This window comes from Vulpes vulpes, chromosome 4 (assembly GCF_048418805.1).
Source record: "Vulpes vulpes isolate BD-2025 chromosome 4, VulVul3, whole genome shotgun sequence".
NCBI classification, from domain to species: Eukaryota; Metazoa; Chordata; class Mammalia; order Carnivora; family Canidae; genus Vulpes; species Vulpes vulpes.
This window is the reverse complement of record NC_132783.1, coordinates 127,264,717-127,284,841: the sequence shown is the minus strand read 5'-3', so window position 1 is coordinate 127,284,841 and position 20,125 is coordinate 127,264,717. Positions and strand designations below refer to the sequence as shown.

The following is a 20,125-nucleotide window of genomic DNA, read 5'->3' as shown; positions in this document are numbered from 1 at the left end:
GAAATCTCCTCATCCAACTATTTGTTCTATTGATAAGAAAACATAAATCCCAGAAAGTGAAGTGACTTGCCAGAAAACAAGACAAATGAACAGAGAGATAAAGCTAGAACCTGAATCTCCTGTCATTTTAGTGCTTTTAATCTCCCACTTTCTCTTCATATTTGATTTAAGATCTCACAAAAGAGCCACGATTCCAACGAACAGCAATCAAGAAAAAACTAAAGTTGGGAACAGAGTACAAAAATAGTAAATGCTCATTCAACTGGCAAATCCAGGGGCTAAAAAACTTAAGGTTATAAATTTGATACAAATACGATGAGAAATATAAAACCCATTCCATTCAGACTGCATTGGTATTTGTTAGCAGATAAACACCATCTGGACAGAGAGATAAACAGCTCTAGTCAGTATATCACCACTCAAACCTGTGTCCTTCTGATACTACGAAGGTACTATCCATTGGTTTAAAGAAAACAAAAAATTCATAGGTAAATTAATAAGTAAAAGTGTTAATGTATCTTAACTCAATTGAGTTGGCCAATGAAGAACTGCCAAACTTGTACTTAATTAAAAAGGGTCTGTTTGTGAGAGAACATTTATTTTTTTTATTTTTTATTTTTTTGTATGTGAGAGAACATTTATATATACAGTTATACTCTTATAATGCTAGGATAGAGAGAGTATTTACTTGAATTATAAATCACCTGTGTTCCATCAGGCTTTTTAATAGATGACATAAATTAGTTTTATTTAAGTGTGTCTGCACGTGGGAAATCTGAATTTATATAAATTTCAAGGGTGCCTGGATGGCTCAGTCAGTTAAACATCCAACTCTTAATTTTGCTCAGGCCATGATCTCAGAGTCACAGGACTGAACCCTGCATCAGACTCCACACTCAGTGGAGAGTCTGCTTAGGATTCTCTTTCCGTCTCCCCCTTTCTTTCTTTCTCACTCTCAAATAAATAAATAAATCTTTAAAAAAAATAAATTTCAAACCATGTTATGGTATCACACCATTTACTAAGCCTATTATAGTCTACTCATACATACACTGGGATAAAAGATATTTTTCCCATTTAAAAATAAAAAGAACAAAAATATCTGCTTTCTGCAATTAATAATTTACCTCAACCCAATCTAAATAGTTAAGATATTCTAACAAACTACATAATGGTAATCAAAGACATATTTTCTGAGTACTAGTTTCCATTTTCAAACTATTAAAACAGTAAAACAGTATTTAATGTTTCTTTAAAAAAATTTGAGGAGGTACTTTAAAGATTGTATACTGCAGTAAGGTCATCATTTTGATGACCAATTAAAATACCCAACTTAAAAAGTCTGAATATTTCAGTGATTTGATCATCAGATTGTCTCTGATTGTTTATGACTGTAGGTAAATAGAAATGCACAACAGTCTAAATAAAGTTAACAATGTCATTTTTAACTAATTATGACAGTTATCTTGAACATAAGATGCTTTAGTCACAAGAATCCTTATAAAGTGCATTCATATAAAAGTGATTACTTAAGAACACTTTACTGAAAGTGAACACTTTACTTTCCATAAAATTGGAATCATGTAACTCTCACAAAACTCATAAAGGATGGGTATCTCTGATATGTGTCTAGTGTCAGGCTGGGAGCAAAAGGCTGGGTGAGAGGAGAAAAATAAGCATAAGTCCCTAAACTATCCAAAACATTTCTCCCTCAGTGCCCTGCAAGAAACTTTACTTGACAAATAATTCCTTGTCCTATAAGCTACTAACCAAATCTGTTCACAATGCCTTATCAATCAACTCTAAAAGCTAATGGTACTTTAATTCTTGAATGAAAACGAAATTAAATATCAGATATAAAAATATTTAATAAAAAGTCAACATTTATTTCTAAATAAAACATTTTCTTACCAAATGAACCATACCAAAAAAACAAATGTGGCAGAAACTATCCCTTTAGGACCAGACTGCATCTGGCTTTAAGATAATCTTTTTTTTTTTTTTTTTTAAAGATTTTATATATCTATTCCTGAGAAACATACACAGAGAGAGAGAGAGAGAGGCAGAGACATAGGCAGAGGGAGAAGCAGGCTCAATTCCATGCAGGGAGCCTGACATGGGACTCGATCCCAGGTCTCCAGGATCACACTCTGGGCTGAAGGCAGCGCTAAACCGCTGAGCCACCCGGGCTGCCTGCTTTAAGATAATCTTAAAAGGACAATACACTAACATTACAAGAAAAACATGATTCACAAATGTTGACATCACAGAGGCACAAAATCACATTTTATACTCTTTCACTATTGATTACTAGGAACAATTCAAGAAGCTTCAAAAGAATCAAAGACTAAAAAGGCAAGTTAGGTAACAAGGTCTAGTATGTCAGCTATGTTGTTTTGTGGGATGTACATACCATCGATACTACGGAAATCCAGTAAGTACGTTCTACTATCCACTTGGTATAACTGTAGACTCATTTTGGAGTAGGTGCTTGTCACAGGATTCTTCCTTCGAACACGCAAATAATAAGGGTTTACAACCTAGTGTATGGTATGAACAAAAGCAAAATCAAAAGCAATTCTTCTAGAAAACAATTTATAAACTACAGGTTTGCCAAATGTGCTTACTACAATCAGAATGTCCTTTTTTTCTTACCTTCCATTCATAATCCAGTTGTTTAATTGCTCTACAAACTTCTGCCATGATATCATTTGGTCGACTTTGACTTCTAATTCCCAAATGCCATTTTGCTTTCCTTACACCTTGGTGCTTAGATTTCTGTGGATTTAATTCATCGAGAGTGTGGCGTGCCCTTGGTGTTTCAGCAACCAAGAATGGTACTCTTTCAGGATGGGGCCGAGTCAAATGGTGATCATCGAGAAAAGAATCAGGTGGGCTTGTCGCCAAGTAAAAATCTTTGGCCTCATTCATTATTCTCCTGTTATCTATTATAAGGTGGTAGGCAACTGCTAAAGGGTCCTGGTGATTTCTGTTATAAAGGCAGCTGAGAACTTCCTCTTCTGAGCACTCAAATTTTTCACATACTTCTTTTAAGGCTTCATCATCAATCATAGTTGAACTATACGATGGATCCTCGGGAAAAAGATATTTTGGAAGGTCTTGTTTAAACCATTCATGTTCCCTGAGAGAAAACAGCAGGGTCAGGAGGAGGATTTTGAGTAGAGATGAATGAGACTGCAAGCAACAGTTTGGGGAATTTAGGATATGAATTCATTTATATTCATATTTTCATTTTTTCAAACTGAGACTTTCCTCCTCTGGCTCACATTTCATTGTGTATATATACTGGAGGAAATGCTACAATCTCCCTCTGGTTTTAAGAGGGAGAAAGCAATGTTGTACCAACAGGAAAATAAATGTCTACACTTTTATTAAAGTTTTGGCACAAATGACAATGACAAATGATGAAGATGAGCTTATTTCCAGCTCAGAAAAAGAACATATTCTGTGATTTTAATTCTCTTTTGATATAATGTTAAGTGAAAAAACCGTAACAACAAAAACAGACAAGTATCATTCATTGAATGCTTACTATAATGGTAGGTTTTAGGCTAAATATTTCCAACACATTATCTCACCTCATAAAACAACTCTATGAAGATGATAATATCTCCTTATTTTTAATGAAGGAACTAAGAGTTTCATAACTCCATATATAAAAGGACCTGAACTATGTCAAAAACTGCTAAAACTAAAAACATCAAGAAAAGAAAACACCCAAAAGAACAATGACTATCTTCTGGGTGATAAATTAAAGATCATTTTAGATCTCTATTTTTTGGGTGTTTTCTAAGTCTTTTCCAATTTAAATTGGAAAAAGTATGTAAAACACAAGAAAAAAGCATCTTTCACTTAGATATTTAAAATTTTAAAGAATGATTTTGTCCTTTTCCATTGGTAGTTATAAGCATGCCCTTCCATATGAAACTTAGAAACCAGTAATTTCACATGTGATTCAATGTATACTACCCAAAAACCACACACATCAATTAAATGTCATTACTGAAGATGAAGAAAAGAAAAAAACAGTAACTCACGAGATCAGAACTCAAAGAGTGACACAGAAACTTGCTGCTAGTGAAAAGCATTAATCCTAATGAGACTACATAAAAGTCAAATATGAGGCATACTACAGAAAATCTTAAAGAACAACTACAAAGGTAACATCCCAACAGGGTCCTTTTTATTCCACATTACCTACCTTTTCATTTTTAAAAACTAATATAATATTCACTGTTCCAATTTCAAAAGAAAGATGCGTAAGTAAAAAGTGAAAGCCCTCCCTACTACTGATCTTCCTTCCCTAAGGTAGCTAGTTTAGTATTTTTAAATACTGAAATAAAATAAATATGCCTATGTACTATATTTTTAACAGAAAAATGGCATTACATTGTATATACTGTCCAACTATTTTTTTCACTTAACTTGTATTGTTGAAACTATTAGATCTGATAATCTCCAAGTTGCATTATTACCTGATATCTTTGATTGTGGCCCTCTTCATGGGATCCACCTGGAGCATATGTTTCAAAAGGCTAATCACAGATGGATTTAAATACTGAGGGGTATAAAAGATCCCATCACATATCTTCTTAAAAAGAGTTGGCACATGATCATCATCAAATGGAAGGGTTCCACATAATAAAGCATAGAGAATAACCCCACTGCTCCATATATCTACCTCTGGACCTGCATACAATCTGTAACAGGAAATACCAATCGATTAAATAATTAGTAACTTCAGAGTCGATCAATTAATAAAAAATTTTAAATATGGATACTTCATAAAGAACTATTACAATATGGTTTCTATAGTCACTGCTACATACTACACATAAAGATTCTATACTAATTCTATCAGTATTATCTTTGAAAACAAAAGTCAAAAATTTTTTTAAGTTTAGACTATAGCTAAACTTCTGTTCTTACTACCTTACCATGGTCCTCATAACATCAATTAAGAATTTTCTTTAGTGGGACGCCTGGGTGGCTCAGCGGTTGAACACTGCCCCTGGCTCAGGGCGTGATCTGCGGTCTCAGGATCGAGTCCCACATCAGACTCCCTGCCTGGAGCCTGCTTCTCCCTCTGCCTAGTCTCTGCCTTTCTCTCTGTGCCTTTCATGAATAAATAAATAAAATCTTAAAAAAAAAAAAAAAAGAATTTTCTTTAGTGATGAACTCTAAACCCACTCTCTCCCAATAACCCGAGACCTCCTACCAAGGCAAAAAGGGCCTGGGGCTGTGGAAGAAAACCAAGCTGACTGGTTCACAGAAGAGTCTACACTGGTATTTACAATACACTGTAGCCAACTGACTTAACTAATTGCAGACTATTAGATCAAAGTCTGGCTTTGGGGAAAGGAGGTCTATAAACTGATCAAATAAATTGTTGAGCTGATCCATAGATACTGCTTTGAGTACAAGTTCCCACTCATCCAGACCTCACAGAAAGACCTTATCCAAACTGGAAAAGTAGACTTCAGTAATGGCCCATGTATATATGCATATTTAGAATACATTTCTTTTGTTTATTTAATTAACACTGTTGCTGGGTCTCGAATTATTTTTTTCTAAAAGAATTTACATGATACAAATGAAATTATTTTTTGAACATTAAGCTGATATAAAAAGATGATATGAATCTTGATAAATTTAAAATCAGATACTTAAAACTGGAGCACCTGGGTAAGCTAAGCATCTACCTTCAGCTCAGGTCATGATCCCAGGGTCCTGGGATGGAGCCCTGAGTCCAGGCTCCCTGCTGAGCAAGGAGTCTGCTTCTCTGTCTCCTTCTGCCCCTCTCCCTGCTCATGCTTGTGTGCTCTCTCTCAAATAAATAAAAAAATCTTTTAAAACAATAAATAAAATTAGATACTTCTGCCTTATCCATAGCCATACCTAAATATAATTTCTCTAAGCAGGCAGGCAAGCAAGCTTATGAAAATACTGTAATATTTCTGCATTCTGAATTAGGATGTGAAACATTCAAACAAAGAAACATAGTTTGAGTGTAAAGTTATTAAAAGTTAATTACGGAAACCAGTAAACTTAATAGTCTATTTTTAATTTCAGTAAAGTGAAGAACAGTCTAAAAAATTAAATTTTCCTGCCATCTAAACTATTCGAAGAGCTGCACTATACAAAGATCCTCATGTTATCAATGCTGCCGGTCAGTAAATTGAGAGGTTAGAATTCTTTTAATACTTTAGTCTCTAGAAGATGTAAAAAATGAAAAATTCAAAATAAATGAGTCTGAAGATTTTATCATACTTCAGTCCAATTCCCCAAGACATCTTATCACAAACAGAACTACAAAATGCCTTTCTATCAGATGCCTGGGTGGCTCCATTGGTTTAAGCATCTGACTCTTGATTTTGGAACATGAGGGTCATGATCCCAGGGTTCTGGGATCAGGCTCTGTGCTCAGCAAGGAGTCTGCTTGAGGATATCTCCCTCTCCTGCCCACCCTCAACTTGTGTGCACGCTATGCCCTCCCTCTATATAAAATGTTTTTAAAAAATGCCTTCTTTCTGAAAAATCAAAGGTACACATTACACTTCTTTTTTTTTTTTAAGATTTTTTATTTATTCATTAGAGAGAGAGAGAGCATACACAAGCAGGGTAGAGGCAGAGGGAAAGGGAGAAGCAAACTCCCTGCTGAACTGGGAGCCTGATGGGCTCAATCCCAGGACTTGGAGATCATGACCTGAGCCGAAGGCAGATGCTTAACCATCTGAGCCACCCAGGTGCCCCTCACACATTACACTTTTAACTCTTCATTTAAGTAAACCATTTCTGGGGATCCCTGGGTGGCGCAGCGGTTTGGCACCTGCCTTTGGCCCAGGGCGCGATCCTGGAGACCCGGGATCGAATCCCACGTTGGGCTCCCAGTGCATGGAGCCTGCTTCTCCCTCTGCCTGTGTCTCTGCCTCTCTCTCTATCTCTCTGTGACTATCATAAATAAATAAAAATTAAAAAAAATAAAAATAAAAAAAATAAACCATTTCTAACTAGTAGATATTTCTATATTCAAGTTTTTAATGTCTGACTTTTAAAACTTGCTAGTTTTAGGGATATCTAGGTGGCTCAGTCTGCTGAGCATCCAACTCTTGATTCTGGCTTAGGTCACAATCCTGGGGTCCTGAGATTGAGCCCCGCATTGGACTCTAAACTCTGCAGGGAATTTGCTAGGGATTCTCTCTCCTTCTCCCCCAGGTCCCCTACCCCCTTGCACACACATACCTGCATGCTCTAAAATAAATATGAATTAAAAAAAAAAAAACAACTTGCTAGTTTTAAACTTTCAATTTCTTCTACAGGGGGAAAAAAGTGACAAGTATTCTCATCTAACTACTTTAAATACAGTATTGACTTGCAATCCAATATTCTCTTCCATAAATGGAATCCTTAATTCTTACTTATGTTTTATTCTTAAAACATAACATTTTCTGGATAAGGAAAGAATAAGACATGTCTTTCCTTTCACTAGAATTTATTTATTTATTTTTAAGATTTTATTTATTCATGAGAGAGAGACACACACACGGGGGGCGGGGGGGGGGGGGGGCAGAGACACAGGCAGAGGGAGAAGTAGGCTCCATGCAAGGGAGCCGGATGTAGGACTCGATCCCAGGTCTCCAGGATCACGCCCTGAGCTGAAGGTGGCACTAAACCACTAAGCCACCCGGGCTGCCCATCCTTTCACTAGAATTTAATATGACACTCCAGACAGACAAAATCTAAGAGAAACAGGCAATTATAAATGTACTGGGGTAGAAGAAAGGGTGTCAAATACTACCTTCCTGAAATTACTTCTGGTGCAGCATAGTTGGGTGAGCCACAACTTGTTCTTAAAAATTCACCATCTGACATCATGTTTGAAAGACCTGAAAATGCACAAAATCAACTTTTCAAGATTTCCCAAGGACAAAAACAAAACCCTATTGAACAGTAAAACTGAGTTTGCATTAAAGTGATAAATCATCATTTTGTCCTTTGCTTCAACAAATTCTGTCTTTACTGTTTCCAAATATTTTGCAATTATGCCCTAAAACTTGTAATGTTTCAGCATTTAAAATAAGTGCATTATTGGAATTTAATGAGTATAAAGATATTGGTTATTCTGCTTACTAGAATAAACTTGGCATATTTAAATTTATTAATACAGAAATTACTAGGAAAAAAATGTACAACAGATGAGTATAAGAATTAAAATTCAGAGTTTCTGTTGACCCCTGTTAACCCCTGTTCTGATTCTTTAAAAAACAAAAAAAACAGTAACTTTGAATATCAAAGTTCCCTCATAATTTTACTCCATAAAGAAATCTCTGCCTCCTCAAAAATGCACTAGGTAAACCAGCTCCTGGCTGGTTCAGGTGCTAGCAAGCAGCTCTTGATCTCTGGATTGTGAGTTCAAGCCCCAGGTTGGGTATAGAGATTATTTAAAATAAAATCTTAAAAAAAAAAAAGCAAATCATCATCATGACAACTGAGGAATATATGGCAGTCAAATAAGTCAGTTACAACAACAATAGCAGCAGCAGCAGCAAATCAATAGCTCAGAGCTGATTGACACTGTTCAATGAATCTCTATAAATTATAATACATATATTCAAAACTGAGGAAAATAGTTACACCAATCTCCTCTGATTTGAACTGAAGCTAAGCAAAAGAGAGTTGCAGAGATTCATTTTCTTAGATATAATAATGTCAATGGCAATTTATACAGGAAATAAAGGAAAAATTCCAATTTTTGACAAAATAATGATCCTCAAAGCTGAAATTATGCTTTTCTATCATTTAAAATATTTTAATTTTTTAAAAATAATTTTGTTCATATAATTAACCATCTGGCTTTCAGAGCTCAAACAACCCATTCCAGTCTTTCTTTTTGCCCTATACTCGATCAAAAAAACACACTGGAAATAAGGTTGCTACCTTCTCTTTCACAAATAAGTCTCTATCCAAATGACGCTTCTAAGGCTGCCAACTTAAATTATTTACCTACTATCATAAAACTCAATTTAAAGACATGAAACTAAGAAGAGAATTCCTTATCTCTCCTCTTTGTAAGCTCATAGACAAAATGGTGAGGATACACTATTTTGGGATACTCAATCCATTGCACAGAAGTAAAGGTTATCTGAAAAATGCTATTGATGTTCATTAAACATAATATGTGAAACTATAAAAAAATCTCCTTACCAAAATCAGCTATCTTTGCATTCATGTGTGCATCAAGCAAGACATTTTCAGGTTTCAAATCTCTATGGACCACCATATGCCTGTGACAGTAATCCACACCAGAAAGGATCTGTTGAAACAGACGCCGACTTTCTTTTTCATCCAGCTAAGAAAAGTAGAGAAGCATTTTAAAGGTTTGTTTTTCAGAAGAAATTCTTCTACCTACAATTCTCCAACCTATAAGACAGTCAAAATCCACGAAACCTTCAAATGAACCTCATCCTGAAATACTTTTGAAACAAGGAGAAGATGGATATATAGAGCATGAATTGCTAAGAGGATCTTGGAACCCAAATCAGTAACTCAACTTTCTGTTATCACTCTTGTGACTACATCGTAATAGCTTGCTTTCCTATTTCATGAGCTATCCAAATAGTTTCAATTTCTACTTGAAACTAGATGTATTTTCTCCTATAAATCGGAAATGTTTAATCCTTCATTCCTTTAACAAATATTTATTGAGCATCTTCAATGTGCCATGCACTGTTTCAGACACTCGAGATACAGCAATGAAGAAAACAAAGGCGCTAATCTAGTTGATGAAAATAGACAATAAAGAAATAAGTATCACATCAAGGAGTATTCTGAAGAAAAATACAGCAGAATAAGGGCACAGAGAATTATGCTGGGGTGGATGATACTATTTTAGACTATACGAGGAAGTAACAGTCAAGATTGTTAATGAATTAGCAAGCAATCAAATTGTATGTCCTGAAATACAGTTTAAACAAAAAACCTTAATTCATCTGTTTTATAAAATATAAAAAGCATACGTCTCTAGTCTGTTTCCTGAAAAAAGCTATCTTAAGTAGCAACTAACATTTTTAAAAATTTTAAAAACTCCTCACTCAAAAAAAAAAAACCCTCATCCCATTTATCCATATTTTCTTATTTTATGATTTCTTCCTAAAAGTAAGCCATCACTTAGATGAGCCTGCACCAAGAAGTCACATTTAATAAACAGCCTATAAATTCTCTAGGCAAAGATTCTAATATGCATTCTTTAACAGAGGCCAAAAATTAGCATTCTAAAACCAGACTTCTATACTTCACATAGCATGGACAATTTGGAAGGAAAGATAAACTATAATTTATTTTGAAACCAAAATTAAAACTACTGAAGTACTATGAGATACTCTTCCTCTAGAGAAAATAACAATATGTTAGCAATCTCACTTAATTCTAGAAAAAATGTAGGTTCACTTTTTAACATAACTTTATATCAAATATACTAAATGAAAGAAAAGAATGTGTCCTAAATGTGAAACAAAACTGATTAAACAAAATGTAACAGGAAATTAAACAGGCTACAAAAATGAAAATTATACTGTACTGACAAATACAGTACAAAAGATGAAGGATGGGAAGTCTACAAAAGATAAGAAAAGTTAAAGCATATTTCCAGTTAAACATGGCAGACTGAACCTTTTGTCGCCACACTGAAACATCACTAAAATGACATTAGCATATAAAGACAAAAAGAACAAGAGAAGTGACAGTAGTAATCAAGAGGAGTTCATGGGCATTAGGGAGGGCAACTGGTGTAATAAGCACTGGGTTTCATATGCAACTGATGAATCACTAAAGTCTACATCTGAAACTAGTAATACACTATATGTTAACTAAATTGCATTTAAATAAAAAATTAAATTAAAAAAAAGAGGAATCTTCAAACTGTAGAATGGATGAACAACAATTAGATTTCACCAGAGAGACCAGAAACCTAAGCCCACAGGGGTGGAAACCAATAATAAACTAGCCTGCACACAGAACCCTGGAAAAGCGTAGAAGCCTTGGGAATTTGCAAGGGAGAAATGAGAAGAGAACTAAAAACAGGACAATTGGTAACGTAAGAATTTCTAAACTCTTGCCTACTGGGGGATAAGACCATGGTGATTTACTTTTGAGGAAAGCTGAACCAGCTCTGTTCTCAAGGACACCAACACAGGGATGAGGCATCAGAAGGAAAACACAAAGGTGAAGTGGAAGTCAGCATACTTGCAGGCCTCTTCCCAATTCAGCACTCAGAGTACTGACAGCTAAGCTAATACCCTCAAAGAAACTGGAAGGTTTCTTCTGGAGCAACTTTCTGATCTAAGGGAAAATATTTGAAATTATGGACATTTGGTATACCCTAATAAAATGGACAGATCCCTACCTATTCAACCAATGGGAAGGCCCATCAATCAATAACTTCCACCTACATAAGTTTGGCATTTAGTACCTTACTCAAATCAAATATAAGTGGACAACCAAGAATCACCAGACATCTGAGGAAGGGCCATGTACAAAAGACAAAGACCAATAAAATAGAGCAAAGAAGATACAGTAACAATGCAGGAAACAGACGAGTAAAAAAAAAAAAGAACTACAATTGCTGACTCTTAACTGCAGAGAACATACTAATGCTAACCAGAGGGAAGGTGAGTGGAGGGACGTGAAATGGTGATGGGCATGAAAAGTACACTTATCATGACAAGCACAGAATCGCTGAATCCCTATATTATACACATGAAACTAATATAACATTGTTTGTTAACTATACTGGAATTAACATTAAAAGCTTAAAAAAAAATTATCCTCAGACAGATAAGGTTACTGTATCTGTAGAGTAGAATTGGCTATTTAAAAAAGAATATTTCAGAAAACAAGAAAGATCTTTGAAATAGAAAATATGACAGCTGAAATGTTAATATGCAATAGGTAAAAACTGAAGAAAACTCCCATAATGTAAAGTAAAATAACCAAGATATGACAAATGGAAAAGATAGGAAAACAAGATACCAATTCAACTTATGCCTGTTTCCATTTTTCCAGGTATAATGGTGGTGGGAGGGAGGGTTAATGAATAGGGAAGTAGAATTTCTAAAAATTGAAATGAACCATGTTAAAAAATGGTAAAATCAAAATTAACTTGGTTATTTAATGAGCTTGATTTTGATGAAAGTAAACAGATATGCTATATAGAACAAATGAATGAATGATATAAAGAATTTTAGACTGGGAGGGAAAAAATGACTTCTTATTGCTAGATAACAGCTCTTCTAGAAAGAGGTTTTAGCATACCATATAACCTGCATATGAGAAAAAAATATGGGCAGGGGAGGTCAGTGTTCACTTTTTGTGTCTGCAACTTAAGATACTGTTCCAAATGCCTTCTAAAGTTCCTTCCAACTCTAAATTCTTTAAGTCTAATTCCTACCTCCTTCATGAAGCCTGTTCTTACTACTCCAGGTACATCAGATTTCTGAAACCAAAAAATGAATGCAATTTAAATGTGACTAGGGTTGACTAGCAAGGCCTAGATCTTTAAGTATTAATATATTTTGTAGGAATTACATATATATACTTCAAGATATATGTTACAAGTATTTGTATACCCTAAAAGCATGAGTTGGAGGATCATGAGTTCTGGGGTCTGGGTCTCAATCCAATTCCGTCATTAATAAATCACGTGACCTTGAGTAAACATATAAACTGTGAGTCTCAGCTTCCACATCTATGTAAGCAGGCTAAGGAAATAATCTTTAAGGTCTTTTCTAACTCTAAAGAGTTATGATTCTAGACAAATGTGATTCTATGATTCTTCACATTCTCAGAAAATACTGAGCAACCAGGGAACTGGTTATTAAGTAAACCTCTTAACAAAATTGCTTTCTGACATCTTGAAGCTAGTAAGGAATAAGGGGAGTTACAAAATATATACAGGATTAAATCAGAACAGCTTACCCTTCCATTTTTACAGATATAATCAAATAGCTCTCCTCCTGAGACATATTCCATCACCATGAAAATATCAGATGGTGTACTGATGACCTGGTACCTGGTGAGAGAAAACATTATCTACCAATATTAAAACATGTATATTCATTCATTCAGAAAATATTTACTAAGCGCCTATAATATACCAGGCACTGTGCTAGAAGCTGGGAAAACTGCAGGGAACAAAACAAATTCTCTGCCTTTATGGAGTTCATGTTCCAGGAGCCAGGAAACAGACACTAAATAAATAAGCAATATCTCAGGTGGTGGAACATGCTATGAAGAGAAATAAAGCAAACTAAGGGGAATCTCCCATACAGGGTGCTTAAGGAAGTACCCTCTGATAAAAGTAACATTTGAGCAGAACCTGATAGAAGGGAACAAACCATACTATGACCAAGGAAGAAGGTGAACCAGGCAGAGAGAACAGCAAGTGCAAAGGCCCTGAGGTAGAAGCCTGCCTGGTATGTTTGAGGAATGGTAAGAAGGCTAAAGCAAAGAGAACTGGCAGAGAGAAACAGGATGTAGAGTCAAAGAGGTAACTGGAGACCAGAAGACAGAGAACCTTACAAGCCAGGATGAGGTTTTGGCTTCTACTCTAAGGGAGATGCAAAGCTATTGAAGGCTTTAAGCAAAGTAGTCATGTGGGATCTGATCTATTAAAAGGGAAGGGTAACTTTAATTTACAGCAGCAATATGAAGAACTGACTGTGGATGGTAAAGGTGGAAGCAAGAGGCTACTGCAGGAGTCCATGACAGAGATGACAGTGGCTCACAATATACTGATGGCAATGAAGGAATTGAGAAACACTCAGATCCTAGATGTATTTTGAAGAGATGGAATGGATGACAGGAACATAGAGAAAAAACGAAGTTAAGGATATAGTTCCTACATTTCTGCCCTGAGGAACCGGATATTAACTCAAGAGGGTGAGACCTGTGTGAAGAGCAGGTTTGGGGGACGGTAACAGAATGTTCAGTTCTGGCATCCGAATGGAGATGTAAAGTAGGCAGTGGGTGCATAGAAATGGAATTCAGGGAAGAGGTATGAAAGCAGGAGATGTGTATTTATGCGTCATCAGCATCCATATGTACCTTAAAACCATGGCACCTCAGCAAATGAGAAGCGGTGAGAGTGAAAAATTTTGAGCCAGCCAGTTCAATATAAAACCCTAAGCAGGGGATCCCTGGGTGGCGCAGCGGTTTGGCGCCTGCCTTTGGCCCAGGGCGCGATCCTGGAGACCCAGGATCAAATCCCACATCGGGCTCCCGGTGCATGGAGCCTGCTTCTCCCTCTGCCTGTGTCTCTGCCTCTCTCTCTCTCTCTCTCTCTCTCTCTCTCTGTGACTATCATAAATAAATAAAAATTAAAAAAAAAAAATTTAAAACCCTAAGCAGTTTGAACTGAGCCCACATAAGAAAACTGACCAATAAGTTTAAATGCAGACCCTACAACTGGCAACTACAAGACAACCATAATACTACTGTTTTCTGAATACTGGATTCCTGAAATTCTATCTTTTGTTATTTGTTTTAGCAGATATAAGCAGCTTGGGGAAAAACCCTTTCTACTGCCTTGCTATTGTATTTAGTGAGGCTAAATGACATCATGTGGAATTTGAAGGTGAAGACTTCTTACTAGCCTATCACTGTTGGTTCTACAGCAACAGAAGCATAGGTTATCTATCAGACAGCATGTCCAAAAGACAAGAATGAATGAGAAAGTTAACAGCTGATAAGCACAAGGGCAAAACATGGACAGAGGTTTAAGTGACCATGAATGGGGTTTAGATAAATACATCAACAGGCAGAAATTTTAAAACCTTGAGGGATGATTCAAGAAATGTCAGTTATCTTTCTCACTTGTCAGATTAAGCAGGTTAATAAAAATGACTAAAAAGTGGTATGACTATATTTAATATAATCGGATCTTACAGTTTAATTATATGAGGATGCCTGAAAAGCTTGAGGTTCTGAATTTCTCTGCGGATTTTTCCTACCACATCAAGGCTTCGAATCTTCTGTCGATTGAGTATCTTCACAGCAACTTTATGCCCAGTCAATTCATGTTTGCCAACTGTAGGAGAAATAATTTTAACAAATTAGTGCTAGGCTTGATTAATAACATTTTAGATATAGTCAAAGAGTAGTAATCTTCACATTCTCAGAAAATACTGAGCAAATTTAAGTTCCTTTCAGTTCTGCTTGATTTGCCCCAAAATGTTATTTACGTGTTCAAGAGTGATTAAGCGGGAGAATACATAAGAAACTGCTAACAGTGGTTTCTTCCAGAAAGGAAAACTGGAAAGCTAACAGAGAGAAAAAGAAAAGAGACTTTCTTTTTGTTGTACCTTTTTTGCCCTTTTAAATTCTTATTTTTTAGTTCTTAAATTATCACACATACAAACTGAACTTAAAAAAAAAAAACTGAACTATTTTTTTTGGTGAATAATTCTGTGGATCTTAACACATAGAAAATGATAAAACCACCATTAGAATCAAATACAGAACAGTTCCATCATCCCAAAAAATTCCCTCATATTACAGACACACTTCCCCTACCTATAGATAGCCCTTTGAGCCTTTCAAGTTTCAGTTCAGGAACATGCAATTTCTATTTTAAATTTTAAAAAATTAAGTGATTTTCTTTAAATTTTGAATGCTATGCCGAGATAATCAATGGTGATTAGTCTCCAAAAAATTAGCTTTTATTTACCCTTTCTCTAGAACCTACTAGAGAATATATATTCTATCAAAATCAGACAAATAAACCAAGAAAGATAATCTCCAGTGAAGAAGGGATCCAGTGTAGGAGAAAAACAAAAAGAATCCCCAATATGGTAATGAGGCAAAGTCCTAGGTAACAGATGAGCAGAAGGCAACAAATCCAGACAGAAATGCGACGGAAGATTCAAGACAGTTGAGGGAAGAGGAGACTGATAAATTATCTTACAGGTTTGAAAGTACAGAATATTGTATTGAAGAGATTTTACGAAGGTATTTGAAGATATGGGAAATTTAGTCTCCAGTTCAAAGAAAACTAAGCAAATAGAAAAAAACAAGGTAATTTAAGAACTCCAAGAAAAATTATAAACAAAATAGTCACAGTATTGGCCTGGCAAATAGTTTTTACACAGTCACAATTATGCAATGCTAAGTATGGATTTTTTTAAGTATGATATAATTATATGAGAAGAATGAAGATGTAGAGGAAAAGGTATAAGGGAACTGAAATCCTTATATACCATAATAGAAAGTCAACAACTACAAAATCTGTCAATAAGAATTATGAAATAGCTTGTATGCATGCATAGATCAATTAGAAGTATGGAGGTTAAAAAAAAAAAAACCTAGAGCTAACTATAGAAGAAATTAATAGAAAGTTAGAGTAAGGAATTCTGTTTTATAAATATACTTCTTAGTACTATTTGACTTTTTGAAATACATATGTATGCATTTTTTTTTTAATTTTTAAATAAGTGACTTAGGATTTTAGCTTTTGGGGGGAAAAAAATGTTCTCTTCTAAATTAGAACACAGTTTGTAAGACCAATAGGTGAGAGCAATCTTGGCAATCTTGGTAATTACCGGCGGAAAAGCAAAGGTAATGATAAATAAGAAATCCCTTCTTATTTATGTTTGTTAGATACCGAAATGTGTCTTCCCCAAAATTCTTATGTTGAAACCCTAACCCTGGTCTCAGAATGTGACAGTATTTGGAGATAGGGTGTTTAAAGAAGTGACTGTTAAAATGAAACTGTTTTGGTTGTCCTACTACACCCTGACTCCCAGTATCCTTCTAAGAGGAAATCTGGACACAAAGGCAGCAGGGGTACATGCAGGAAACCATGTGAGGACACAGGGAGGAAGCAGCCATCTGCGAGCTAAAGGAGAGAGACCTTAGAAGGCATCAACCCTACTGAAACCTTGATCTCAACCTTTTAGCCTCCAGACCGTGAGAAAATATCTCGTTAAAGCCATTCAATCTGTGTATTTTGTTATGGCAGCCCTTAGCTGATTAATGCTATACTTGATACATGACTCAATCGCAGAGACCCGGGATCATGCCCTGAACTGAAGGTAGAGCCTCAACCACTGAGCTACCCAGGCATCCCTAAACTTCTTTTTAAAACATTATTTTAAACAAAGATTTTTCCCTCATTATTCCAATCTAAATAGGATTTGTTGCTTGATCTGGGATTTGAGATGGAGCTGAGCCTGCCCACCCTTTAAAAACTCTGAAGGATTATGAACCACTGCAGGCTGTTAAACAGGGGAGCAACAAGATAATTATCTTTCTAAAAGACAAGACTCATTGCTCTTCACTTAATATGTGCTCTTGATGATTTAATAATAAGAGCACAGAATTTTAAACCTAAAGAGAACTTTACAGATCATCAGGTCCAATGGTTTTCAACAGTTCAACATTTTGCCCCCACCGGCTACCCAAGACAGTGAGTGATGAGCTCTTCTGCCCACCACACCCCCTGCAGTTGAGAGGGGCAGGGGATGGGGTAGTTCCTCATTACTTTGAATGTTTTAAAGCATTTGCTGCTTTTCTTAAATGTTTTACTTATTAATATTAAATCCAAGGTTAGGTTATACAGATATTTCACATTTGGAGAAAAAAGTCTTTGTTAAGTAGGAATCTAAGAAAAGTGCTTAAGTCAGTGTAAGTCTCAATCCTTTTCAAAAATACAATTTACCACCTAAGTTCACCTCCCATTTTGTCCAGGTTCTTTAACCTGCACAATACCTCTATAATGCAAGTCTTTCCAGGAAATAAGCAAATGTGTAACTGCGACATAGTCTACCTTAACCCAAAGCATTATCAAAGAATCAAAAATGCCAGTTCTAAACTACTACAATATAAATGCAATCTCAAAATTTTCTTATAACCACTGTTTGTAGAGCTCAACTAATTTCAAAACCATCCATGGCTAAGAAATTATAGAAGTTTCCTGAAAGACAAGAGGCTAAGAATGCACTGGACAAACTTCCATCAAAAACTCATAAAATTCTTCTGCATGTGGCTGTCCAATTTTCCCAGCACCATTTATTGAAGAGACTGTCTTTCTTCCAGTGGATAGTCTTTCCTCCTTTGTCGAATATTAGTTGACCATAAAGTTCAGGGTCCACTTCTGGATTCTCTATTCTATTCCATTGATCTATGTGTCTGTTTTTGTGCCAGTACCACAGTCTTGATGACCACAGCTTTGTAGTACAACCTGAAATCTGGCATTGTGATGCCCCCAGCTATGGTTTTCTTTTTTAAAATTCCCCTGACTATTCGGGGTCTTTTATGATTCCACACAAATCTTAAAATAATTTGTTCCAACTCTCTGAAGAAAGTCCATGGTATTTTGATAGGGATTGCATTAAACGTGTAAATTGCCCTGGGTAACATTGACATTTTCACAATATTAATTTTGCCAATCCATGAGCATGGAATATTTTTCCATCTCTTTGTGTCTTCCTCAATTTCTTTCAGAAGTGTTCTATAGTTTTTAGGGTATAGATCCTTTACCTCTTTGGTCAGGTTTATTCCTAGGTATCTTATGCTTTTGGGTGCAATTATAAATGGGATTGACTCCTTAATTTCTTTCTTCAGTCTCATTGTTAGTGTAAGAAATGCCACTGATTTCTGGGCATTGATTTTGTATCCTGCCACGCTGCCGAATTGCTGTATGAGTTCTAGCAATCTTGGGGTGGAGTCTTTTGGGTTTTCTATGTAGAATATCATGTCATCAGCGAAGAGGGAGAGTTTGACTTCTTTGCCAATTTGAATGCCTTTTATGTCTTTTTGTTGCCTGATTGCTGAGGCTAGGACTTCCAGTACTATGTTGAATAGCAGTGGTGAGAGTGGACATCCCTGTCGTGTTCCTGATCTTAGGGGAAAAGCTCCCAGTGCTTCCCTATTGAGAATGATATTTGCTGTGGGCTTTTTGTAGATGGCTTTTAAGATGTTGAGGAATGTTCCCTCTATCCCTACACTCTGAAGAGTTTTGATCAGGAATGGATGCTGTATTTTGTCAAATGCTTTCTCTGCATCTATTGAGAAGATCATATGGTTCTTGGTTTTTCTCTTGCTGATATGATGAATCACACTGATTGCTTTACAAGTGTTGAACCAGCCTTGCATCCCGGGGATAAATCCTACTTGGTCATGGTGAATAATCTTAATGTACTGTTGAATCCTATTGGCTAGTATCTTGTTGAGAATTTTTGTATCCATGTTCATCTGGGATATTCGTCTATAATTCTTTTTGGTGGGGTCTTTGTCTGGTTTCGGAATTAAGGTGATGCTGGCCTCACATGCAGAAGAATGAAACTAGACCATTCTCTTGCACCCTACACAAATATAAACTCAAAATGGATGAAAGATCTAAACATGAGACAAGATTCCATCAAAATCCTAGAGGAGAACACAGGCAACACCCTTTTTGAACTCAGCCAGAGTAACTTCTTGCAAGATACATCCACGAAGGCAAAAGAAACAAAAGCAAAAATGAACTACTGGGACTTCATCAAGATAAGAAGCTTTTGCACAGCAAAGGATACAGTCAACAAAACTCAAAGACAACCTACAGAATGGGAGAAGATATTTGCAAATGACGTATCAGATAAAGGGCTAGTTTCCAAGATCTATAAGAACTTATTAAACTCAACAGCAAAGAAACAAACAATCCAATCATGAAATGGGCAAAAGACATGAACAGAAATCTCACAGAGGAAGACATAGACATGGCCAACATGCACATGAGAAAATGCTCTGCATCACTAGCCATCAGGGAAATACAAATCAAAACCACAATGAGATACCACCTCACACCAGTGAGAATGGGGAAAATTAACAAGACAGGAAACCACAAATGTGGGAGAGGATGTGGAGAAAGGAGAACCCTCCTGCCTGTTGGTGGGAATGTGAACTGGTGCAGCCACTCTGGAAAACTGTGTGGAGGTTCCTCAAAGAGTTAAAAATAGATCTGCCCTACGACCCAGCAATTGCACTGCTGGGGATTTACCCCAAAGATACAGATGCAATGAAATGCTGGGACACCTGCACCCCGATGTTTCTAGCAGCAATGGCCACAATAGCC

The 20,125-nt window shown here is 36.0% G+C and overlaps 1 protein-coding gene across 9 annotated transcripts in view; it reads right to left on the bottom strand.

Annotated features, from left to right (window-relative positions):
• Positions 1 to 20,125, bottom strand: part of PRKAA1 (protein kinase AMP-activated catalytic subunit alpha 1) — a 35,713-nt gene that overhangs the window by 3,364 nt on the left and 12,224 nt on the right. For 5 of the 9 annotated variants that reach the window (XM_026016670.2, XM_026016672.2, XM_026016673.2 and 2 more), the window contains 7 exons: positions 14,962 to 15,103; positions 12,994 to 13,087; positions 9,226 to 9,370; positions 7,820 to 7,907; positions 4,497 to 4,721; positions 2,656 to 3,142; positions 2,414 to 2,540 (listed from right to left, as the gene is read on the bottom strand). In XM_026016670.2, coding sequence (XP_025872455.1) covers positions 2,414 to 2,540; positions 2,656 to 3,142; positions 4,497 to 4,721; positions 7,820 to 7,907; positions 9,226 to 9,370; positions 12,994 to 13,087; positions 14,962 to 15,103 — 1,308 coding nt within the window. The remainder of the gene's footprint in view (positions 1 to 2,413; positions 2,541 to 2,655; positions 3,143 to 4,496; positions 4,722 to 7,819; positions 7,908 to 9,225; positions 9,371 to 12,993; positions 13,088 to 14,961; positions 15,104 to 20,125) is intronic. The other 4 variants (XM_072757006.1, XM_072757007.1, XM_026016675.2 and 1 more) reach the window with 1 other exon arrangement.